Consider the following 26332-nt stretch of genomic DNA (forward strand, 5'->3'; position numbering starts at 1 on the left):
GCAATTGTATGTAATCCATTTTTTTAAAACGTATTAACTAATTGTATGGAATACCAATACTTCAGTTACATATATCACTTGAACCGCCCAACTCGAACTTGTTTATTGTCACTGGATCGAACCGTCACCAAAAAGTAGTTTTAATAGGTGGTTTTGATTATTTTAATGGAATAATGAAATCCATTTGATCCCTAGCAAAATTGCGTTGTTTCTACCAAAAAAAAAAGTCACTTAAGTTGACTATGGTGGTCCGACCGTGATTCCATCTGGGCCAAAAGGAAAACTGGCATGAAGAATGCCGCGACTCTGCTCCTCATGTTGGTAGGTATTGAGAAATCTTCACACTTCTTAGCCGCCTTCGTCCTATTTAGTCAACAACCACCTTAAATTGAAGAAGTACGTAAGTTGTCATATTAGATTTCTAACCCCTTCGTGCATGCGTTTGTATTGGTAAAAGCCAAAGACGTGGGATTTCTTGCTTTGATTTTAGTTTCTTATTTGTAACCTACTTGTTTCCTTGTCTCAGTTTATCTAAATTTCCCCTCTTAGGCTGTTGTTGCAGAGGCAAATCAACATGTCAGGAGGTATATAATGTATATTTTGTTTTTTTCCAATTCTTGTTTCTGTCTATGGGTAATACCCTGTAACTATACAGTAGTTCATTTACAGGCATCTAAGTGCAGAATTGCTTTTTCTCACATTGCGCCTGTCGCATATTAGTCTTGGAAAATTGTTAAGAATGAGTTGTGCACGTTATTTGACCTCACTCAGCATTTCAAATAGCCAGAGTGTTTCAGCAATTTCTTTTTACTCTTCGCCGTGAACTTATAAATTCTCTCCGTTTGAACAAGATGGAGTTTCGATACTAGATTAACTGTTGAAGCCTTTGTCTTTTCAGCGTGCTTTCAATTTTTTCATCTTTATGTTTTGGATCGCATGATGTAAGTTTTAACCGGTGGCAATTATATTGGAGGTAGCTTTTTCTTTTTAATTTTTCAGTTGATTACTAGGTGAGTTATGATGTTTGTTGTAGGAAGTGAAGACACATTGAATGTGTCACCTGAATTATAAAGTGAAATCAAATACAAACAATATAAGGAAAACATGGCAAATTGTAGAAACAGTTGCTAGGATAAACAAGATGTCAGGAAGGTTTCAAATTTTGAAGCAGGGTAGCTAAAGGGGAAGAGCTTCCCACCGAGGTATTTTGCATGAAGGAAAATTGAAGTGCAATGGTTGATGATGGAGAAAAGGATGCTATATTTTGATGATGATGAAGGTTCTTCTTTTCATCTTTAAAAAAGTATCTCATAAATGCAAAGAGGAGGAAGCCAACCACAACACCCCAAGTCAGGATTTACCCAATGGGGTTGGCTACATGGTCCCTTTCTACTTTCTTTTCCAAATCAGTTTGCTATTGACTATGGTTGATTTTTCGTGTAGTTGGTCTAGTGGTAATTGGACCATTGTAAAAGTAAAGAGATTTACCATCACAGTATTGTCTGGCATCGATTTTGGATGTTGTTGAGCTTAAGTACTATTGTCGGATTTGGTTGCTTGGGTTGTAGGAAAAAGATTTATGGTGTATCAGTTTGCTAAGAGCTAAAATGTGTTGGTGGATAGGGAGAAAGAAATGGCTGAGGTTTTGCTTCACATTTGATGATATTTGGGTTTTCCTACTGTGTGTTTGTTGGTTGCAGTTTTTGTTTTTCAAGGGCTGGATGCATTCCTTTTTGGCTGTTTGTACTGTATTCTCTATGCTCATTTTTGAGAAAATGAAGTTAATGATGAAGGGAATACACAGGATTTTTTTTTCTTCTGAGAGATAAAGCAATACTAGAAACACTTTCTGCAGATTATTCCACCTTTCATAATTTGTAAGTCGATATGCATGTAGAAATTGTAGAAGATATCATAGTAGCATTGAGGAGAAAATCTTATATGAGAAAGGCACAGGATTAAAGAATTCTGTTGCTATTCAGGTTGGAGATCTTGTGACATCTTAGAATTGTCTGCATAGGCATCACCTTGTTAACAAGGTCTTCAGCCCCAAGATTACTGCTCATCATGCTTGTCGAATTACCCAGTTAAAAAAGCGGTGCTAGGAAGAGAGAGGCCATGGGGTGGGGTTAAAAAGGGTGAAGGAAAAAGATGAGGCAGTGACCATGCCTAGCTGCCACCATCATAGGAGAAAGACAGAAAGAACGATATTTAGATGAAGAATTAGATGGGTCTATGAAATTTTCTATGGATTGAGATTTGCTGAATCTTGACTTCAGTACTAAATTGCCATGTGGGATGTGGCAAACAAAGTGTGTCTGCATGACCCAAACCATAGTATAAAAAGACCCCAACTCAATGGTCTCACTGATTTTTGAACATTTTGCCTAGTTTTTTGTTGGAAGCTCCATTTTTCAGTTTTCTCTGATTTTTCACCACATTCTTCTTCTGACACTCCATTGCAGGTGATCCCTAAGACATCTAGACCACATCTTCCTCACTATTTTCAAGCAAAGGACTGTACCCAGATGCACTGAAGTTCCTAATCAAGTGCGCAGGCTATAGTAAAAACAACAATAGCAAGCCTTGTCCCAAGTCTTGACTAAATGGGGTTGGCTACATAGATCCTTACCCTCCAATCAGCCCTATTTTAAGCCATACTAGATGTAGGACTTAGTTATGCATATCCTTTCTCACGACTTCTCCTAGTCTGCCACCAGTTTTTCTGATTACTTCGGTTTGAATTAGATCCTTTCTCTCTACAGGGGCATTTAAATGCTTCCATTAAATGTGTTTGTGCCACCTTAATTGACTTTCTCTTAGCTTATCGCATTCTGGTGCTACTCTCAAGCTGGTTCTAATATGATCATTTCTTATCCTTCCTATTTTTGCCATTCATCCATTTTAGCACCCTCATTTTTGCAACACTAGATTCACCTATATGATGCTTTTTAACAGCCCAACATTCCGCACCATGCATCATAGGTAGTCGTTTGATGGTTCTATAGAAAGCTTCTTTGAGCTTTAAAGGAATACGTTGATCATACATAACACTTGGACACATCTCTCCTCTTTATCTACCCTATTTTAATTATTTGGGAAACATCACCTTGTATATCACCTTGTTTATTAAAGAATGAGCTAAGGTACAGAAAAAAAAAAAATCACTTTGTGTAATCTCCTTCTCATCAGGTTTTGCCACCTCATCATCTATCTAATCACGACCTAAGTTGTAGACTACGTATTCTGGCTTCCCTCTTCTTAGTTTAAAACCTTTTGATTCTAAAGTTGAGCAAGCTAAAGCTAGACAAGTTGGTGGACTCAGTTAGGAGTTGGGACATACTTGCATCATGGGTACACATTTGACATAGGTTCTCCATTGTATTACTCTATTGAATTTTCAAGTGTGAACACTTGTATTTTTTATTATAAACTTGTTTGAGTATGAATGAATGGGTTGATCACTTTGTGAGTATATTATGTGTAGAATAGAACATTTTAGCATTTTACTTCATTTTAGTAGTTACAGTTTGCTCTAGAACCAAGCCCAATTGGGGCACCAAGGGTGGCTGAATTCTGTCCGGGGGTATTGATGGTCATTTTGACAAATTTCAGGTGCCTTAGGTTTGGGTCCCATTGAGTCCAGTGTGTTGTTTGCGCCCTAGATCTACTTTTATTTTATTTTCTTGATTAGTATTTTGCAAGATATTTGAGTCCTTGTTTAGCTAAGATTCTTAGTTTGGGGGGATCCTACAATTTGAGTCCACTTTAACCCCCTTATTTTGTGATCTCCATATCCACTTTTAGAATTTGGATTGAAGTCCCCTAGAGTTGGTTAGAGATTTTCTTCTTCTTCTTTCCGGCTCCCAAAGTATTTGAGTTTGTTGGATAAGCCAATTAAAGTTCCAATTGGTTTTCCAACTTAAGAGTCCTTTTCTATTTCTTATTTGAGGCTACAAATAAGGCCCTACAGCTATGTAACTTCCATGTTGAATTGAATACAAATATGAGTTTTTTGGAGTCGTGGTCTTCTCAGGAGGGCCATGGAGGAATTTGAGAGTTGACTTTTTCAAGGGTTCTTTAAACTACAGCAGTCATTCAAACCCAACCCTCCCCCCCCCTTTAAAAAAATAAAAAAATAAAAACTAAAACCCGAAAATATGAACCCTAGAACCAAGCCTAATTGGTGCACCAAGTTCAGACAACAAACTGGACTCACAGATTTAAGACACCCAAAATCTGTGAGTCCAGTTTGTTGTCTGAACTCTAGATCTAATTTTATTTTATATTTCTGATTATTATTTTGTAAGATATTTGAGAATCCTTGCTTAGGTGAGATTCCTAGTTAGGTTGGGATGCCACAATTTTAGTCCACTTTAACCCCCTTATTTTTAGGGCTTTATCTCTACTCTTAGAATTTGGATTGGAGTCCTCTAGAGTTAGTTATAGAGTTTTTTGATATCAAACTTGTTGAGTTTGTTGGATAAGTTGATTAGAGTTCCATTTTGTCTTCCAACTTAGAGTCCTTTTCGATTTCTTATTTGAGGCTATAAGTATAGCCCTCTAGCTATATAAACGTTGAATTGAATACAAATATGAGTTTGGATAAATTCTAGGTCATGGTCTTTTTGGGAGGGCCATAGTGGAATTTGAGAGTCGTCTTCTTCAAGTGTTCTTCAAACTGCAATATCATTTAACACAAGCAGCAGCCTTCTCCCTCAATCAAGTAAGTACAGCCCCCTCTCCTCCCCATTCCAGCCCCCCCTTCTGCTTTGCCTAGCTCATTGCACCTTTCTACACCCTTCCCCCTCCTACCACAAGCCTTCCTCACCCCTCCCATCTAGGTTCTGGAAATTCCAGCAACCTTTTCCCCATTGCAGACCTCCCCAACCCGCTTTCCTAATTTGCGACACCTCTAGGACCCCTCCTCTTTTGTCCTTCTTTTCTCCCTTCTTTATCTTGCGCAGCTTAGGAACCCAAGAAAAGAGAGAAAGAAAGAAAGAAAAGAAGAAAGAAAGATCAAGAAAGAAGAAAGTTGAATTCAAGAATCATTCAAAGATCTGTCAAGAACCTTAGAACCCGCTCTCTACCTTCAACCCTTTCATCCCTAAATTTTCCCAAGACCCAGTTGCAAGCTTCCCAACCCTTTTATCCCTAGTCGCAGGCCTTCCACACCTTTTTTCCACTACCCCATTCCATCTGATTTGATCCCATAGCTGGATATCTATTTTATCAAATTAACCCATCCCATCTAGATTATTAAAGGGCGTACCCAGTGCCGAAGCTCCCACACCTATGGGGTCTGCTTATTGTTAACCAAAATTCCCAAGTGCTTCCCTAAACTCTTAACTTTTCCCCAAGCCCATCCCACACAATCTTCAAACTACTACTGTGAGTTATAATATTTGAACCAAGCTTCCCAAGGATTAGTTATTTGGTTATTGGTTCACAAGGAGACAATCCTAGAGTGACCCAATTTAAGGGTTTGATATCAACTCTCAAACCCCTTTTTTTAGAACCTGGGTTACATCATCTATGTGAAACTCTCATTTAGACTCTTCACCCCCACCCTCACCCCCTCTAAAAAGAAATGCAAAAATGACTTGAAGGGCACCACTATATCTAGATACCTAAAATAGGCTAGCTAGTAAGTTTTAGCTCCAATAGTTATCATATACCTCAAGATGGGACATTTGGGTTGGAAAGAAGTTCAATATCTTGTTGGGATCCTAAGCCAACTTGATTTTTTGAGAGACCAAGTTTGGTCCTCAAGTTTAAGTTCTTGATCTATGCACTATAAAGCATATCTTCTTTTCATTTACTTTTGAGTTTTTAATTGAGTGATAAACACCTTCAATGAAAGCCTGGTTTGCTCTATAGATACGTGGAGAGCATATAGGATTTATATGATTCCACAAGAAAATGACTCTCCTTACCAAGGTGGTAGCATTGAACCATTAATCCATCTAGAAAACCAATCTAGATGGAGAAAGGCAGAGATATGATCCTAGGTGAAAAGGCAGCAAGAGTGTGATGGAACCAATGTCAGTTATACCCAGGTAGCTTCTTTCCTTTGGCGTAGTTGGATAATGTTGTAGCCCTAGAATTTCCATTCATTCGACTAGCCTCCTATTTTATGTAAATACAACATCGTGCAGTGCAGCAAGGCTATGTGGTGGGGGCTGGTTAGGATAAAAGCTTGGGGGGGGGGGGGAGAAGCTCACATAACTATAGTCATGCCCAAAAGCTCATGCTCGATTCTTCAAATCCTCATGTTTGATTCATGGTTATTAAAGCGGCAAAGCAACCAAAGCGATTGGGGCTCCGTCTTGGTGATTAGGCGATTAAGCGGATAAAGCGACCAAAGCGGTTTAGTCAATATTTTTAATATAATTACTTTTAAACTATATTTTAATACAAATACTTTTTATAATGAACTAAAGTACTAAACAAACATTCAACAATCAATAAAAATAAAAAACATTCAAGAATCACAATTATGAATAACAATATTATTCATATATAATTTAGTGAAATTATTTCCCAAATTATTTTTAACATGACTTTTTTGTTAAATATACATGAATAATATTCGGATTGGAATCAAAATTGATGTATCCATTTTTCCCTTTTTTTAACCAAACAATGCCGACATGATAAATTAATAGATCTTATTATTCCGATTTCCAAGTCATTGTTTATTTAATAATTCATTGATTATCAATGTTGAATATGGGCTCATGCTTCATATTCTGTTGCCGATAGACACTTTGGGCCTTGGAGTTCATTTGCAAATTGGGCTTTGATTCCGAAATGGTCCACATATTTAAATTTATATACAACATTGTAGAATAAATTATGATTAAAAAAAAAATAATATGCACAAATTACAAAATGTAAAAAAAGCGGTTGTTTTAGCATCTAGGCGGCAATTTGGTGCAAAAGGCGGCAAAACGGTAGTGACTAAGCAAAAAAGCGGCAAGAAATCAGCCTGTTAGTTAAGCAGTCACAATTTAAGTGGTCCAAAAATTGCTTTGCCGCCTAGGCGGATGCTTTGATAACCATGGTTTGATTTCTACTAAGCTAACAATGAATATTTAGAAAAGACTCTTGCATTAATATAGAAACCTGACTAGAATGGGAACAACTTCAAAATGGAAACCACAATAATAAACAAAATCTAAGAGAAGCAAACTACTTAAAAAGCTCAATTTTCCCCTACCAAAGAAAGTAAACTACGACTAGGGTCTTTGATGCAACCCTATCCAAATTAGGCATAGTCTTCTAAGACCTCTATGGACTAGATTTTTGGCCTAAATCTTGATTTCGAGTCTGGTGTATGGGATGGTCCTAAATGGTTTGCTTGTTCGGGTTGAACTAATGGCTTTTGAATTCCCTGGTTAGCTTATAACAACAACAATGAGAAGCCTTATCACAACTAAATGGGATCAACTACATGGATCCTTGCGTTCCAATCAGCTCAATTTGTGGCCATACTAGATACAAGGCTAAGCTATGCTTTTCCTTTATCGCCACTTCTGGGGTTATTTTAGGTCTATCCCTAATTCCTTGGTTGGCTTAATTGGGATGAATAGTATCAATGATGATGGGGTGTTAGTTTTGGATGAATCTAGATTGGAGGGATGGGACAAGTTCTTGAGATATAGGATGAGAAGTTTTGGGAATGGAGTGAAAAATGGACTGAATCTAGATCGTATTGCTTAGGATGATCTCCTCAGAGGATATGGATGGTGGAATGCTGAGATATTAGGATCCTTGATTTTGGAGGGAAAATTGGGTGATGAAAACAAGGATAATCCGATGATCACATCTGGAGATTGGCTGGTTTGTTTGGGTTGAGGTTTCGAAGGTATTGGGTATGGTGGTGGGTTGATGGCTGGAGTTTGAGGTGGAAGTGATGGGTGGTTTTGGGGATATGGAGGTTTTGAGGTGGAGAGAAGAGATTGAATCACGGAAGGGGAAAATAGAAAAATAAGAGAGAATAGAAGGTTGATTAGTGTAGGCTGCCAGTAATACCTGAATGGAGCCATGAAGATGGAATAACTCAGGTTGGTATTGAATGTTGATTTCTGATCTTTAACTAGTCATAGGTGTCTAGGCTTGATTTCACCTTTAGAACCTTTATCAGCCTGATATCTTCAATTTTCTATCAACAAAACCAGAACTTACTGGAAATGCCAGAGGAATTACTTGAAAAGAAGGCTTTTATTTAAAGTCCAGTTCAGTCTCTCCCTGTCTAGAGGAGGGTCTGTTTGTACAAATCATGGGCTGGAATTTCTAGTCTGATTTGAATTCTCAGCTTTATTCCAATTAACTTCTAGTGTTATGAGGTCTTTATAGTTGGACCCGTACAACAATTGTCTTAATATAATAAATAACCTCAATTCATCCTTAGTGTCCTATTCCTGATGGGATTCTCTCTCCTTTTTCCATTGGGTCAAAGTTTGCATCTCCACCTCCTCCTTTGTCATCACTAATGGCTCCCAGGGTGGGTTCCTTTCCCTCTCACGTAGGTTTCCATCAAGGCTGTCCTCTTTCATTTTCCTTTTCTACCTTGCACTTGAAGTCTTATCCAGAACCATCCAATCCAAACTGACTAGCATCTCATCATTCCCATCCTTTAGTGTAAAGCCTTCAACTTAACCCACCTTTCCTTTGCTGATGATCTTATGATGTTTTTTAGAGTCTCTCATTGCTTAATCTCCTCTCTTCCCTCTCCCTCTTTGAGTCTCTCTGGCATTTAAGTGAACTTAGAGAAGTCTTTCTTGTTCTTAGCTGGTGCCTTTAACACAACCAAGGCCTCCCTCCTGCAATGCACAAACTTCTTTCAAAGCTCCCTCTTTGTCACCTACCTTGGGCTGCTTGTCATCCCTGGTAGATTCACTAACCATTATTGCTCCCCGATGCTCGACCAAGCCCACAAAACGCTCCAACTTTGGAAAGGCAAGCTTCTCTCCTTTGATGGTAGGATTGTCAATTTGTCATAACCAGATTAGTCCTCCATTCCTCTTACCTTTATCAGTGTGGTTCTTTTTAGTCCCAAAGCCACAGTTCATACCATTGAGGCCCTTTTCTTTAACTTCCTTTGGAAAGTCTAAGAATCTTCCCTCTTCATCCACCCTCTTAAATGTGTCCTTTGTCTACCTCCCCAAAACTGATGGTGGCCTCATTGAAACTGATCTAGAAGATATTTGTCAAGCATGACTACCTTTGGGCTGATGGGTTTACTCCCACTTATTGAAACCTAACCCTATTTGGTCTATCTCCCTTCCCTCAATACCATTTTGAGTGTAAAGGAAGCTTCTCCTCCGAAGACCTCTTGCTCTCCTTGTTGTCTCCACTTTGGTCGCTGACACTACCATCACGTACTTTTACTTGACCCTTGGCATCCTTCAGGTGTCTTCTACAATCTTTTGGGCCCTGCCAGGTTTATGCAGCTCGAATCTCGAAATTGACTATGAAAGTCAACCTAAAGGAGAGGGGAGGTGAAGTGGTTAAGACTAGTGAATTGGGCTTGTCTTTGTAATTGATTAATAGTTAAAAATTAATGCATATAAATAGATAAAACAATAGACAAGACACCAAAGTTTTATAGTGGTTCGATTTTAACAAATCTACGTCCACTCCCTCCTAGAATCCTAGACCTCTAGAAGGATTTCACTAGTAGGCTCCTTTCGGTATGGTGGGTGGGGCATAACACCTCTTACAATTCTCTTGGTCAAGGCAAGAACATCTTTACAAAATCCTTAATTTTGGGCAAAGAGTACCCTACAATAAATAATAACCTTAGGGGTGGCACTTCCCCATGTATGAAATGAATGCAAGAATGTCAAACGTCTCCAAGCTCTACCTTGAGATCAACCTTACAACCTTCTTCAAGAAGAGGGAATGAATCTCTAAAGGGATTTGGAAACAAGGGAGGCTAGATGGCTAGAGAGATGACACAATTATGGGAGCTTTTTACACCTTGAGATCTATGCCTTAGGGTGTCATGATGACCCATATTTATAGCCAAAAGACTTAGTCAAAATGGGTTCCCATGGGTAGAAAACAATTGTATTCTTGAACTCATGGCCGACCTAGAGACTCATAGTTGATTGGCTTAATATAGCCGCTGGAGAGCCAACTATCTTCACTGTCGATCAGGACCATTGGGCATGGGGTAGTGAAGTCTGGCAGTAGACCAGAGGGTTTTCATGGTATGTGCTGTGAGCTCTCTGGAATGTTGTCAGTTGATTAGGCTTGTTTAGCCCAAAGTTGACTGGCATACACCACATGGGCTTGTTTAGGGCTTTCCAAAAATGTTTTTATACCCCTAAGGACTGACTCAATAGTCCCTTTTGCCCATATGATTAGTTTCATAAAACCCTTAACATGTAACATGCATGCAGTTACATGTACCACTTTCCTAATCTATATGCATGGTCTTCAAGTGCGGTCTTCTCTTCATTCTTAATGTCTTTGACTTGTACTTGCACGTGGAGTTGTCCATTTGTTGATCTTCCATGCCTTGAGTCCCTAAAATTAATCTTTTCATGATGCCTTGACTGCTTTTGTGCAACGTATGCTCTCTCCTTGGGTGTTTTGTTTTGTATAGCAATTGGTCAATCTTAAATACACAAGTAGAATGTTAGATCTCGATTATATGTGTTTGTGGTCATCACAACTCTATAAGGGCAGTTAGGTCATTTTTGCTAACAATCTCCCCCTTTTTTAGGGTGACAAACACATGTGATTCAATAGATACAAAAGCATTTAATTTAAAATTTGTCTACAACATTGAATATATTTAAATCATGAATGTGTAAAATTTGAATAACATAATGGTTCTAAATATATATCTCAAGAATGAAAGATTTAATTTTGCCATGAGTTTGGCTATTGAATCATGTTCACTTTCTTCTCCCCCTTTTTTCATGTCAAAGGGGGCTCCCCTGAATTGGATGGAGTAGTGGGCATATATACATGGTCCCCCTCAAATGGATATAGTTTTGTGAACCTCGAATAGGCTTCCTCAAGAGCTGCATCAAATGTTTGGATATAAATTTATAAGATTTGTCCATGTTAAAATAGCATTGCATCCATGAGACCCATGGTGTATAATAACATCCAAACAACAGCACCAAGAACATATAAGAAGTATGGGAGTATTAAAAACATCCATAAGCTGTCAATACAATCCAAAACAACAGAAGATGATCATCAAATCAATCCTAATCTAGGGAGTTGGAGGAGCATCATCTAAACGACAGTGAGCTCTCATCCTCCTCAGAGTGCACATCACCTCCTCATGAGACTGCATCACCTCAGCATGGTCAGCACACATGGTCCTCAGAATCATGGTGGGAGATCTCGCCTCGGCGAGACCGCCACCAAGAGACTCGACCGAGATGGCGAGACCGGCGAACCAAATTGGTGATCTCGTGCCCTCCGGTGGGTTGCCCGTGGCTGTGGTTTTAGCTTTGGCCTTTGACCTTGGTGGCCTGTGTGGAAACCCACTTGTCTTCGTCCCCTTGTTACCTGGTTCGCTGTTATCCTATGTTTAAATACTTACACTCCTTCGCTTTGCTCTTTACAACCATGGTTTTGTTTGTGTCATAATCATAATCCATGTTCACTCACTCCGTTGTGTGTTCGCTTGCTTCCTTGCCCCCCCGTGCTCCCGTCCTCTCCTTGTGTCCTTGGTTTTGTCCTTTTGGTTTCTGGTTGTCGCTTGTGTCCTTTTTCCTCTCCCCCCTTGTGTTTCGTTTGTTCTTTGGGGATCTTCTTTTGTTGTAGTCGTTTAAATAGGCTTGTGTGATATTTGTGTTTAAGATGTTTGGTTGATCCCACATTCCACAAAATCGTTTCGGCTTTGTTGGTGCGCGGTTGCGGATTGGCGTATTGGCGGTCTCGCGGTTGGCGGTCTCGGCGGTTGGCGGTCTCGGCGGTGTGGCGGTCTCCCATCTCGCGTCTCGCCTCCGTCTTGCTTGTCATCAAAAATCCTCATGAGCTGTGTGCATCATCTCCCGCAACTCGTCCGAATCTGCACGAGTAACCTCCTAGAGATTGATGAAAATTTCTCGCCTCTCCACGGAGCTTAATCCTCATCCTCGTCATCATCATCATCTGAATCATGGCCACGACCCTTCACAACGGCATCTCTTATGAGCTCAAAACATCTTTTCCTTGGTGTGGGATGAGGAGAGATAACATCAATTTTCATCTTCCTGATGGTAGCCCCTTCCATGTTAGCTGGAGGCTCCACCTCAAACTCCTTGTCCAGATCAACTCCAAAGTGGAAGAATATCTGAGTTGGCAATCTGCCATTGGGCAGTCCACCTCTGTACCTAATCTGAGCACAGTCCTTTTTGTACATGATGAGGATATAGGGAGGCAGATCTGGTATGCTGTTTACAGGCTCGAAGTTGCATAAGCTTGAAACGGGTAGTTACTGTCTCAATGGCCACCAATAGGGAGGATTTATAGGTGAGAATTTTGTGAAGAATACGGGGAGTGGGTTGAATCCTAACTGCATGTGCCTTCTTTGTGAGGTAAGTGAAAGAAGGAATCAAGTTTTGGTATTCCTCATGGATGTTCATCATTAAAAGGGCTCACTTCTAGGAGATAGATACTTCAGTCTCCAGATGAGCTATCCCCTATGAATCTCCTAACTCAACTATGGTGAACTCTATTCTTAAACTCTCGGAAGGGAAGATCCTTGATTGTCAAATTGGTATAAAAATACAAGACAACCAATTGCAGTTATGCTCCATGATATTAGTCCAACCTAAGTTAAAGAAATAGGTGACAATATCATAACGTTTGATGGAAGGGGTTTTAACATACCTTCCTTGAAGAATAATTTTTTGGGACATTTGCCTCCAGTTCCTCTCTTGCTATGCCAATGAAGTTTTCATTGTATTAGGCCCTCTTTGGTTTGCTTTTAAGAGTCTTTTATCTCTTCTTGGAGGATTCACCTTTTGGTGCCATGGATGGGTTGAGAAAGGTGGAGATGGGATGACCTAGTGTTTGAGAAAAAGGCCGTGAAATCAGAGTAGGCACAAGGATGGAGAGAAGAAGGATGTAGAACAAGATTTGTTAGATTTGAGATGTTTTTGGCAAATATTATCTCAAGGTAGCACAGATTTTGTCCACTGTAGGAGAGTTGTAAGAATGGAAAGAGTTGGAATGAAATGGGTTGGGAGAATATGGGAATTCATGCATGGGGTTTTATTTTAAAAACACTGTGCAGCTCATGGCGGTCGATTGTTGCTACCAGCTGCTAGGAGCTGATCGATTGTTTGGCCCAATATTCACTTTTTTAAGGATTTGGGCTTGGGAGGTTACTTAAATGGATCATGCAAAGCCCAATTCCCTCCTTAGTTCAAGCACCTTTCTTTACTTAGGGGTTTGTTGAAGATATCGGCTAATTGGTGCCGGGTTTCTATAAACTGGAGCCTAAGTTCACCCTTTTGAGTACAATCTTGAAGAAAATGGTGTCTATTATCAATGTGCTTGGCGCGGGGATGAAGTACTGGGTTCTTGCTCAAGTTAATGGCACTTGTGTTGTCGCACTTTATTGGACATGCATCAAGAATTATACCTTAGTCTTGAAGGGTTTGCTTCATCCATAGGATTTGAGCACCACACCTACTGGCAGCTGTATATTCAGCTTTGGTGGTAGACAGAGCCACAGAGTTCTGCTTCTTGCTGAACCATGACACAAGACATGAACCAGGAAAATGACAAATGCCACTGGTACTCTTTCGGTCTACGTGACACTTGGTACCTAAGTCCATGGTGCCTTTGAGATACTTTGGTATTCTTGATGGCACTAGCATGAGACATTCTAGGTTCAGCTTGGAATCTTGCATAAGTACACATGTTGAACATAATATCAGGTCTGCCAGCTGTCAGGTATAGTGGACTTCCGATCAATACTACGATATCATGTTGGATTGAAAGGAGTGCCTTCCTCATCTTTAATGAGTCTTAGAGAGGTACTCATTTGGGTACGTGCAGATTTTTGGGTGGAAATATAAAACTTCTTAATAAGTTCTTTTTACATTGATTTATGAAAATACCTTTCTTATGTTGCTTCATTTGCAGTCCATTAAAAAAATTTAATTCACCCATTGTGCTCATCTCAAATTCACTACGCATGCAAGTACTAAACTTGGAATATACACTTTCATTTGTAGCAGCAAATATGATGTCATCTTCCTAAATTTGAATGACAATTAGATCATTGCCTTTGTGCTTGATGAAGAGCGTAGTGTCAACTTACTCATCATGAAAAGCATAGTGTCAATCTTCTCATCTAAATAAACTTGTGGTGCTGGCTTGAGTCTGTATAGGGCCTTGTTTAGCTTATAGTTTTTTGATAAAGGAAAAGAAAAGATGCATTACTAAACTAAAAGCACTTACAGATATTAGTTTGCAGTCCACTACTTTCTACTACATGATTAGATGCTATTGGAGCTAGATTAACAATCCAGTTTTGGAGCATCGGGGATGGGAATGTTTCAAATTTGATTGTTTGTGTTGTCCTAGCAATCTGCATTAAGTTAGATATTACATTCAGAGGCCAAAAGGTAGCTATTGGCTTTGTTTAACTTTTACTTACTGGTGGTTGAGCTACAAGATCTTCCTCGGAGATTAATCAATTTAAGAAGGTGCTCTTAACGTCCATTTGGTAAGCCTGAGATTTCAATGACAAGTGGACGCTAAGAGCATCCTTATATATTCCAATCTAGCTATATGGGCATAGGTCTCATCATGATCTATATCTTATTGCTGATTGTACCCTTGAGCCACAGGTCCACAAGACAAGCTTTATTCCTCACAATGGTTTCATTCTCGTCAAAATAATTTCTAAAGACCCAGTTGATACGAATTACTGGTTGGTTCTTGGGTTTAGGAACCAACTCCCGTGGATCATTTCTAGTGAATTGATTAAGCTCATTTTGCATGGCCGTGATCCAGTAAGGGTTGGGCAAGGCCTCTTTGGGCCTTTCTTGATTGTTAGCAATATATATATTTGTGCTCATTTAAGTAAGCTAGTAATGTGCCCAAAAAAAGAAAGCGAAAAAAGAAAAAACAAGAACTGTTGTTTTATATTTATTTTCATTAATTGGTCTTTGTTGTTTCATTTTTTATTCTTACCTAAAATGGTGGTGTGTGCCTCTAGGTGATGTTAGATCGGATGAGAAGCAGCATACTGTTTCTCCTTATGATCAAGCCTTGGATGCTTTGTCTTCTTTGATTACTAAAAGGACCCGTGCAGACAAGAGCAACAAGGGTGATCAATTTGATGTCATGTTTGATTATCTGAAGGTGAATTCCTTTCTTCTGAACAGTTAAATTTGTTTTAAATTATAGCTAAGACATTCTTTCTTTGAAAATTTGCTTGTAGATGCTGGAGTTGGATGTGCCCATTTCCCAGATGAAGGTTATACATGTTGCTGGAACCAAAGGAAAGGTGCTAATTGTACTTCGTTTTCTTAAAGTTTTTTTTTTTTTCTCATATAGTCAGTGGACAAAGGACTGAAGTCAGTTACACTTTCATAGTTTGCTTTCCTTGCCACCTAAGCAGTAGCCTAGATGGTCAAGTCATGTTGTATAAAGAGGAGGTGGGGAATTCATTTGTACACTAAATATGAAATATTAGTTATAATTTTGCAAGATGGCATGTAATTTGATGGATTCTTTCCTTTTAACATTTGAAGTTCTTTGTAATCTTTATGGTGGTGGATGGTGATGGCACTGGATATTGCTGCTACCATCAAGACAGTTGTGGCGGCTGCTACTGCCTTTTACTTTTTACATTTTTTTTTTCTTTCTGTTCTCTGTCTTTTCCTTCATGTTTCCCTATTTCCTCCTTTCTCCCCCTATCTTTTCACCTTATGTGCTGTCCGAGTGCTTTAAATAATATATTGATCAGTTATATAGCCATTCGAGAACTGTCTGTTGCCTAGATGATGCCTTGACAACTATGCTCACTTATGATTCAGTAGTTTCTTTAAAATAAGTTGCTTGTTAGCATCTGCATTTTCTATGTTTGACAATGCACTGACATTTTTCTCAATGCTTCAAAAAGGGATCTACGTGCACTTTTGTAGAGTCTATACTTCGGAACTGTGGATTTCTCACGGGACTTTTCATGTCTCCTCACCTCATTGATGTCCGAGAAAGATTTCGATTGGATGGGTGAGTTTCAAAAATTTCGTTTCTCAATATTTTATTTGCTGGGTTATTGCTGTCAAGCTACATTTTTTGATTTTATATTTCTGCATATGATTCTTCATTGTAAATGCTGATAACTTAGTACAAAACATTGAAACGACTGATCCAAGCTTTACGGTTTTGATTAAAAATCCTTTTTCTTTCTTTCTTTCTTGCTTTTTTTTTTTTTTTTTTTTTTTTTTTGGTTTTTTTGGATGGATGATTAAAAACTTCTTGCTGTTAAGAGTTGACAAGGGATTGCGTTGATTTAAGCTTGAGCTGAAGCAATTTGTACAATCTTGATGCCATATGATTGCTATCTTATCTGAAAACTGGACAGAAAAATCCATTCACCATTGACATCCAAAAATGCCCATGCTTTACACAAATGATCCAAAAATATTGCCCACCCATTTATAGAGCATTCAAATTAGTTCAAGCCCCAAAATATAAACATTCAGTTGAACCAAATAGATTTCTAGTGTTTGTTGGCAAAGAAATTTCCAACTGATTTGTTAGTCTCAGGCTTAAAGCTGTGTCCAATTGTGGTAATTAATACAGTTAAACCATATTGTTATTAATAATTTTTTATTTACTTACTTTTTACTTTCTTTGAGTTCTGCTGATTCAAAATCAGCATGCTTTTTGGTTCAACTGAATTAAATTTTGGGTTTATATCAACCTATTCTCTTAAAATTCAAGAGAAAAGTCTGGTTTTATTTTTTGCATGCTCACTTTAGTTTTGAATTTATACAACATAGAAATCCTTTGAAGTGTTTCAAAAGTCCAGATGTACCTGTAGGAACAAGCCCCAAAACCAGCCCACCAAGATTTTGGACTTGTGGGATGTGATTACTGTGAGGAGCATCACACAAGGCAGTCTTACTCCAAATAGAACAGTATATATATATATATATATATATATACTGTTAATGTCTCTTTGTACATGAACAATGTTACAACCAATACTTGCCTTGTTTGGAGAATTTTCTAGATAATTTTGTGAACCAGTCAAGTGAATAAAGATTCTATCCTAAGCTGCCATTAGTTTAGTTTTTGTTTCTTGTTTTAGAAAGTATATTTATTTCATTATGGCAAAACCTTACATAGTTTCTAATTTCATTTGTTACTATTTTAGGAGCTTCTATTTTGATTTTATAGGATGTTTGTAGTTCAGTTGCTTTGATTTTATCTAGCATTTTCTATTTTCTTAAGTTTCTACCTCTTTAAAGCATTAGCCAAGCTGTCAATTACCCTTCCATTGTAATAGAAAAAGACACCTGTGGAAATTAAATTTGTGGAATTGTAGCCTCAGTTATGGAGTAAGAATCCATGTTCAACAGCTAAGATAACTATGGCAGAGAGACCCATTGCTGAGGTAGTCCATCTTGTACCTATCTTTCCTATTCTTTTACAATCTTCTTCCACATGTAAAAGAAAAATAGAAGAAAAAATAGAAAAAAGGTTCTGGTTATTTAATTTTGTTTTCATTATTGTATTGGTCCTTGCTGCGATTGATCTCTCATTGGTTGCCTGTTTGAGGTCAATTCTTGGATTACCCATCTCAAAAGATAATTCTTGATATCATCAAATTCTTTTCGAAATTTAAGATCTACTAAATAGTTAGGCAAAAGAAAACTGAATGCCTCTTAAATTTTTAACTTATCCTGAAAATGATTTATAACTTGTTGAAAATCAATGTTTTCATCAGCTTATGCATTTGCAAGACTGCCTGTTAAGCAAGGGTTTATCAAAATATGACTTACACTCTTCCAAGATGGAAAATGCCTGTTTCTGCAAGAGTGTTGATGGGTGTCGAACTCGAATCCACCAAAGATAATCCTTCTCTCAACTGAATTTGTAATAGCAATGAGTAGGGTCGAATCCGCAAAGATTGGTGAAGATTTATTCCTTGATAAAAATTTGGGGTTTTTGAATCAATAAACTAAATAATAAATAAAACAAATAAACGGATGCAGTAGTTAACAAGAAAATCAGAATAATAAAAACTTTCAATCAAGATTTAATTTCAGTATTGATTCTCTTAATTGATCATTGACTTTAAAACAAAAACTTTAATTTCTGGTAGATTGGTTATGGTCATTGAGGATTAGTCCACTAACAACCAATCTTTCCCTACTTTCTCAATAACCTTCGGATCCGTCCTTTGAGTTATTCCCTAATTAATAAACATAACATTCGGATTTGTCCTTTGAATTATGTCTATTAGTCGCATCAAATATGAAAGACCCAATCCCCAGTCAATAAACCCGAAAAAGCCTTGTTTATTTAGACTAAGACATACATTCTTATAGCAAATTCTCTAGAGCATTGATTACCCATTTGAGGATTTTATTTGTCACTTATTTGAGAATAATAAATAATTATTCTAATTGACTAAGTATTGAATTCATCATCAAACAATAGGCTTCTTGTCTAAGGATTAATCCAATAACATAATACACATGGAAAATGTATAAATACGAGAGAATTAGCTAGACATGGGAAAAAAGAATAAAGAAATGAAAATAGAAAAATTGTGCCCCTTCTTCCTCAGAATTGTGGCTCCTCTTGTTGTAGCATATGATGATCAATCTTCGAATATGCCTTCTTTCTTGTAGAGGTTTCTTGCCAATTCTGCATCCTTTCAAATTTTGTCATTTCTATTGTTCTGTTTAGCAATGCAATTCTTCCCAATTCAGTTGTTTCTTTTTTTTTCTCTTTGCCCATTTGATCTGTTTCCATTCTTCCTCTTTGTCTAATTGATTGTTTCCATTATCCTTCTTGCCAATACAGTGGTTTCTAATTTAATCACTTTTCAATTTTGCTTCTTCCTTAGATGTCCGATCGCAAGAGAGAATGAAATCTTTGTTTGTTGAATTAAGACATTTTATGAAAATCCTTCTGATTTAGACAAAATCAAATCTCTAGCTTTGGACATAATCAAATCCTCCATCTTAATTTGGGTCTGGTTCTTTGATTTGATTTAAAAATGTGGCGGTGTGGTTTTAACCACTCTTTTTCTGGACTTGATATCCAAATGCTCTAATCTGTCCATATAATATAAATCCAAATAAAACAACCAATTAGTCATTAAAATAGAAAGATTTGATATAATATTGGTGCAATTAAGCGACCTATCAAGTGTAATCTTGATTATTTGAGATTCTAAAAGCTTTTTATTTATTGTGAAAATTTTTTCCAAAAGTAATTGTAAGCTAACACTTAAGGGAATTTAATGCCATTTACTAAGTTTGAACTACGGCATGTGTTAAGCTTTACTGGCCTTTTACCCTTCTAAAAATATTTTAAGGAAAAAGGATTATAGTAGATGCCTATTGAGGGATTATCCATTTATATAGGGGTGAGGATTGGGAGGAGGAGAACGGAGTTCCAATAAAGAAAAAGGGCGAACCTCGTGCTGAAGGTTTCGTCACACCCATAGTCCAGAGGGGCAACCAAATGGACAACATAAAAGCCTTTACCTTAAAATTGTTTAATGCTTTTAAATTAGAGTTGACAAAGGAAATAGTGAAAAGAGAAGTTCCATGTCTCCTATCATCAAGTATCAATGACGATAGATGCTCCTAGCTCTAGGTCAGATTGGGTGGTAAAGCTTCCTTTGAGTCATAATTGTAATTCCCATCTTTGAGGATCTTTCAGCCTCTCAATTTATTTACTTTTCATAGGGTTCCATATCTTTTACTTGGTTGAAGAGCCTTGTAATTGTAAACTCCATGAGTCCACTGTTTTTGGCATCTTATTGTTTGGTTGCCTTATTTGGTTTTCTGAATAACTGGCTTTGCAGGATGGATATATCTGAAGAGAAGTTTTTGGAATACTTTTGGTCTTGTTGGGATATATTGAAGGTATATCGTCTTCGCCAACTTAATTTGAATGCAACTTAAACTATAAATTCTAAATGGCCTGTTGCCATAGCAAACTATTGAATTCTTGGACTTTGAAATGCAACAATTTCAATTAATTCATGCAACTGTCATTCTATTTGCAAAATTTCATTTTTTTTGGTATATGCTGCATCTCATTTGCAAAATTTATATATACATACATACATACGACCTCTTGCATTGCATTACCATAACGAAAAGATAAAATCTATCATTAAAAAAAAAAGATTGCTCTTTTGACTTTCACCTTGAAAGCCACTAGAGCTTCTTCCCCGTGCATGCATGGTAACAATGATTAGCACTTCCCATTCTTCCTTTCTAATCGATCGAGCCTCCATTTATTAGAGTGGTAGCAGTCTTTAGCAACCATCCATGCGTCAGTAGCACCTGCGCCTATAGCAATGTTAAAAGACCACTCCCCGAATACCTGAAATAGAGATGATCATAGAAAATGTGAAATATTTGATAGGATCCGTTTTGGGAACGTGGAATGGTTGAGAAATTCAAATGTTATAACTTTCGAAAGAAAGCATATATATATATATATATAGGGTTGGTATATGTTATATGTTAGAATATCACTTTTTATTTTAGCTTAGGTTTCTATTTTAGTTACTTTCTATTTTGGTTACTTTTTCTTATTGCTTGGTTGACAAGTAATCACCCTAGGATAGTGGCATTTTTATTAGATTCAAAAAATTGTATGCAAAATGTAATTTTCCTTTATACTATAACTCAGTTTTGGAAACTTTCCTAAACTAATACTTATGTTATGTTATAAAGAAAGTATCAAAAGAGAGCCAAAAGACACACGCACAAGCTCTCTTCCTCGTGTCTTTTTCTCCTTCTTCTTATTTAGCGATGTTACATTATAAATAAAGTACCTGATTGCAGGTGCTGAAATTCTAACATGGTATCAAAGCAAATTTACTCAGCCTAGGGATTGCTTATTTTCTCTCAATTTTTTATTAGTGTTCTCTGTTTTTGTGTACTCGGTGTGCAGCCACCTGTCGCTACTGTATCCATGTAATCAAGATCCTTCTTTACCAATTTATGACATTATTATTGTCTATCTAATATTGCTACTAAAGACCCAGAGGATGAAGGTTGTTTCTACAGTTATTTGTTCTGTTTGAAGATGTAAGATCCAATGAGAATCTTCTTACCATTATTTGTTTAGTTCGTGATTTGTTGAGATACAAGATCCAAGGAAACTCTTTTAAGCTTTTATGAGATTGCAGTGTTTATGATTTCTTCCTCTTTGTTCGACGGAGTATAATCTTATCCACACCAACATTGAACTGTTGCTTTTTTTTTAAGGAAGTTTCTTTGCTTGTAAATTGCTATGAATACTATATTGCTACTGTGAGGTATTTTGACTTATTACTATTGGCCCCATAATTACTATTGTTGTTGTGATGTCTTGCATATGCTTAGGAGTACTGCTGTGGGTTTTTCTTCATATCTCCTGCTAGTTATCAGAATCAATTGCAATCCCATATCTTTTGATAAATAGAAAATTATAAATTGGATAATATAATGCCTCCCATATTTCATTAAGTCTTTAAATTCTGGAAAAAGCCTACTGTTCCCCTCTACTGACTATTGAAGAATTCTGCATTGAGATACTGTATGTCACCTGTTTGTTTAAGTTAAGGAAAGAACCTGCAACCATCCTTTTTCTCTAACTCTTTGGGTCTTGATGAACTATGGATTACATACTTTGAAGATGCTTTTAGACTGTGATTGTTACTACGTCCTTGTTGTTATTTATGCTGTTCTTATTGATTAATATCCCACTTATCTATAATTGAACACAACCTCTTTTCTTCTGGTAAATAGGATTTCACCACGAGTTTATTTCATTATTGCTGCCGTGATATTGCTTTACTAGAATTGACTTTAGAAGTGGGAATGTTGGGGTGTAAAGCAGTTGATACCCCTATTGAAGGCTGGAGCTAAGGAAAAAGAGGGAGAACCAGTGGACAAAGGAAAATATCAAATAGATCAAAGAAGGGTATATAAAGGAAGTATGTCCTAGATTTATTATCAGAATTGGGAATGTTGGGGTGTAAAGCAGTTGATACCCATATTAAGGCTGGGGCTAAACTTCAGGAAAAATAGGGAGGACCTAGGATGGAGCTCTTTACTTGAAATCCTTATTAAGTTAAGAATCTAAAAAGGTATGGTATCCCAGTGGTCAAAGGAAGATATCAAAGGCTAGTAGGGAAGCTTATTTACTTATCCCACACTAGGCCAGACATTGCTTATGCCATGGGGATAGTGAGTCAGTTTATGCATGATCCATATTTTAGCTCATATGGAGGCTGTTACCAGAATCATTGTGGGAGATCTCGCGAGATATCTCGTTTTTTCAAGTAGGCGAGACAAGATGGAGGTCAAGAGCAGAGAGTTGGGATATCTCCCCATATCTTGCCCTGAATCTCGCTAGGACTCTCAATTTTTGCCTTATTTTTTGTGGATTCGGCTGGATTTTCACTTGCAACTACTCTTAGCACATCTACAACATCGAAGGAAGATCAATCATTCTCTACTTGTCTTATGAACTTATGATTTAATGACTTAAATAGAACTTCTAATGGTTGTATAATTGGTTGTATAATTTTATTATTCTATTCTTGAAAATTGAGATTGTGATCTCTTATGGATGGAATTTTGATGCATTTGATACACTTGCTTTTCATTTATATGCCCAAAAGGTTCTATATTACATGTTGTATAACTTTGTATTCGCTAATCCTACAACATTTCAGTTTCACACTTTGGGTAGACTTATAAATCATATTTAGGGTTGTTTTCTGACAAATCCAAGGCCACCAATGTATTCAAAAGGCCTTACATAGGCTAAATACCAAGTTTCAACCCAATTGGGACCCTAAAATCTACCGAGATGGGCCACTGAGTTGATGCCAAAAAATTGTATACCTCGACCGAGATCTCATCGAGATGGTCGAGATCTCAGTTTTTCAAGGTGGCGAGATCTTGCTCTCAAGCGAGATCTTCTACCATGACCAGAATGCTGCGGAATTTGAAGGGAACTCTTAGAAAAGGAATATTTTTGTCACCCATTGATAATCTAAAGGTAGAAACATACACTGATGTAGACTAGGTTAGATCACCTGACAGGAAGTCAATTTCATATTATTGTACCTTTGTTGGATGTAATCTAGTTATTTGAAGGAGTAAGAAACATAATGTGGTAGCTTTATCTAGTACCGAAACTGATTATAGAGCTATGGTTCGTGGAGTTTGTGAGCTACTATGGTTGAAAGGCTTGCTAGAAGCTATTGGAGTCCAACCAAACCCTATGATGTTGTATTGTGACAACATTAGTATTGCCAATAATCCTGTGCAACATGATCGAACTAAGTACATTGAAATTGACAGGTTTTTTGTCAAAGGAAAGCCAGAACAAGGGCTCATCTGCATGCCTTTTGTGAGTTTTGGAAACGAAGTGACAGATATTTTCACTAAGGATTTGAAGGAAGGAGATTTTCTACCTATTGTAGGCAATTTTGGCATGACTAATATCTATGCCTCAACTTGAAGGGGGAGTGTTGGTTGAGTTCTACTAGGACTAGGAGTTCAACTCTATTACAATTTTTTTTAATGTAATTTTCTATTTCTTGTTACCCAAGTGAGGGTTTTTATGTAAATAGTGTTCTTTCCACTTTGTTATAAATAAAGGGCTTGAGATCACATTGATCAATCTAAGCCATTCTACTACAGTTTTGTTTCTCAACATAGGGCTTCCACTTGATCCAAGTTGATAATAGCTGGTTTGATCTGCAGAGGCAAAGTTTCTAATCTGGTTACCATCCTCATATCTTCCAATCTGAGTGTTGAAGTTGATAGAAACTTGCAGTAGTTGTTCACTACCATACGAGCTTCATTCTAAAAAAGGCTGATTGTTGTTTTGTTTTTGGTTTGTTTCAGACCCTAAGTTTAATTTGTCTTGGTTTCTTGTATTCTCTGGTTTTTGGAATAATTGGGGCTGAGTTTTTCACGATCTTAGTTTTACAATAGACTAGGCTTGGAGTCATGCTGATAACATCTAGAGGCTTGGTCCTAACTTGTGTGAGAACGACTTGTTTCTCACCTGTTCGTCGGAGATGAATGTTTTATAATGAGAAGAGTTGATATGGAACAGTTGACCTACTCACATTTGAAGAAGCCTAAGGGAGTACAGCCTGTGCCGTAGTTCTTGTTTACTTAGTTTATTTTATGTCTCTGTTTTCATTGAATCTGGTCTATATTAGTTAGGAAAGTCCACATCAGCATAGTCTATGTGTAGTTGGGTTCAAAGTAAAATCTTTACCTTAGCAAACTTAAGGCCATAGACATGTTAGAACTTTAGTCTAATTAGGACGTAGAAAGCCAGAATTGGTTGGGGGTTTCCTTAAAGCTTTCTAACTGTATTTTCATTGTTACAAAAGCTACTCATGGGCTCTGTCATACCCAGTGACTTTACAGAATAAAATTTTGTGGTTTCTGTTTGATATCTTCTTCTTTTTTTTTTTTTTTTTTAAATTATGCAGAATAAAGTTTTGTGGTTGTCGTTTGATATCTTTCTTTTGATCTTAGTTTAGTTGAAGAGCCTTCTATTTGATCAAAGGAAGGGTTGGTGAGACGCCTTACAATGAGAAGCCCGGTTGGATCATTTTATACTCATGTTCTTCTCCTGCTATTCTGCCTCTAAGTTTATTCTTCATCTCTAATCATTGCAATTACCATGTGTGTTCAGTTTTATGAAACATTACCTGTGACTAGATCCCTTGTTTCTAGAAGATTATATTCTATTTGTTTTTGGAGATTAAGCAATCCAACCATTAGACAATCCTCGTTTTGATAAGATCTCGGGGATCTAATTAGAAAACTCGATCCAAAATTCTAGCTGCTCTAACCATCTGATAGGCTGTCATACTGAAATTATGGCTGCTCTGACCATGTGTGTTTGAATCCATTTGTCTTCCCTAATTTTTTTAACCCTAACATTTTAAGCCCATATTTATTTGCCCTTATAATGGATTAATCTTTAAGATGAGCTTATGTGGTGTATGCTTTTTGCTGATGATATTATTTTGAGTAGATGAGACCTAGGGATTGGAATCTCGGTTTTGAGGTTGGTTTCGACCAGGCTAGAAACCAAGATATGGTGGTTTCGACCGAAATTCCGGTCGGAACATGGAACTTTCCCCTACAAGTACTGATAGCAAGTTTTGGCCCTTTCTTATGGTTTTCTCATTTGAGTTATTGCCTACCACCTATTTAAAGCATAATGAACATAATAGAACTGGCATTTTGCTAAAATAAACCAATGAAAAGTTATTGTCCAAATATAACAACAGATGAGCGGTTTTGAGAAATACAAACTTTGTAAAATTGAACAACACACAATCATAGATCAAAGTCCTACACTAAACATACATTAATCTCACAGCCATACAAAACCACTTAAGCCATTGACAAAGCAAAAACCAAAAAGTGGAAAGTTTGGGACAAACCTTGCAAAATTCTTCCAAAATCAATAAAGGTGGAGTAAATGGTGTGATGTAAGGTAAATGAGTTACTGAAATTGGCTAACAAATGTGTTAAACACAAAATATCAAAAAGAAAGGGGTAAGGGGTTGAAAGTCGCGAGTCCTGGCGAACTAGTCGATACCTCTGAAACTTTGCAGGTTTCAATTCTTCACAGGTTTCGTCTCGGTTTTCTAAAAAACCTAGATTTTGACTAAAACTTTACCACTAAAAGTTGTACCAGAGATGAGACATAAGTATGGATTAATACCAAGCTAGAATAATGGAGAGCAACTTTGGAATCAAAAGGCTTTAAACTAAGTAGACAAGGATGGAATATCTAATGTGTAACTTTGATTGGGAGAGGTAGATTTTGAGTTGGTGAAACTTGATGGGAAGGCGATTCCACAAAGTGATTATTTTAAGTACCTCGGCTTAGTCATAAATAAAATTAGTGATATAGAGGATGATGTTTCCTAAAGAATTAAAATAGGATGGATAAAGTGGTGAGGTGCATCTGAGGTCTTGTTTGATCGATGTATTCGTTTAAAGCTCAAAGGAGAATTCTATAGGACTAGTATACAACCATCTATGAGAGAATTATATAGGACCATTATACAACCATCTATGATAAGTGCTGAGTGTTGGGCTATCAAGAA

General features: G+C 37.3%; 1 protein-coding gene across 8 annotated transcripts in view; it reads left to right on the forward strand.

Moving 5' to 3' along the window:
* The first annotated feature begins 230 nt into the window (after window positions 1–230).
* The window catches only part of DFB (DHFS-FPGS homolog B), a 78559-nt gene continuing 52457 nt past the window's right edge, over window positions 231–26332 (forward strand). Inside the window, exons 1-6 of one of the 8 annotated variants that reach the window (XM_089158090.1) lie at window positions 231–321; window positions 527–584; window positions 15194–15339; window positions 15419–15484; window positions 16103–16212; window positions 20036–20096. In XM_089158090.1, the coding sequence (XP_089014216.1) occupies window positions 575–584; window positions 15194–15339; window positions 15419–15484; window positions 16103–16212; window positions 20036–20096 (393 nt within the window). In that variant the 5' untranslated portion in view covers window positions 231–321; window positions 527–574. The other 7 variants (XM_089158091.1, XM_089158088.1, XM_089158089.1 and 4 more) reach the window with 7 other exon arrangements.

The sequence above is a fragment of the Hakea prostrata genome, chromosome 6 (genome assembly GCF_041222555.1).
Source record: "Hakea prostrata isolate BN-2017 chromosome 6, UWA_Hpros_2, whole genome shotgun sequence".
Lineage (NCBI taxonomy): Eukaryota > Viridiplantae > Streptophyta > Magnoliopsida > Proteales > Proteaceae > Hakea > Hakea prostrata.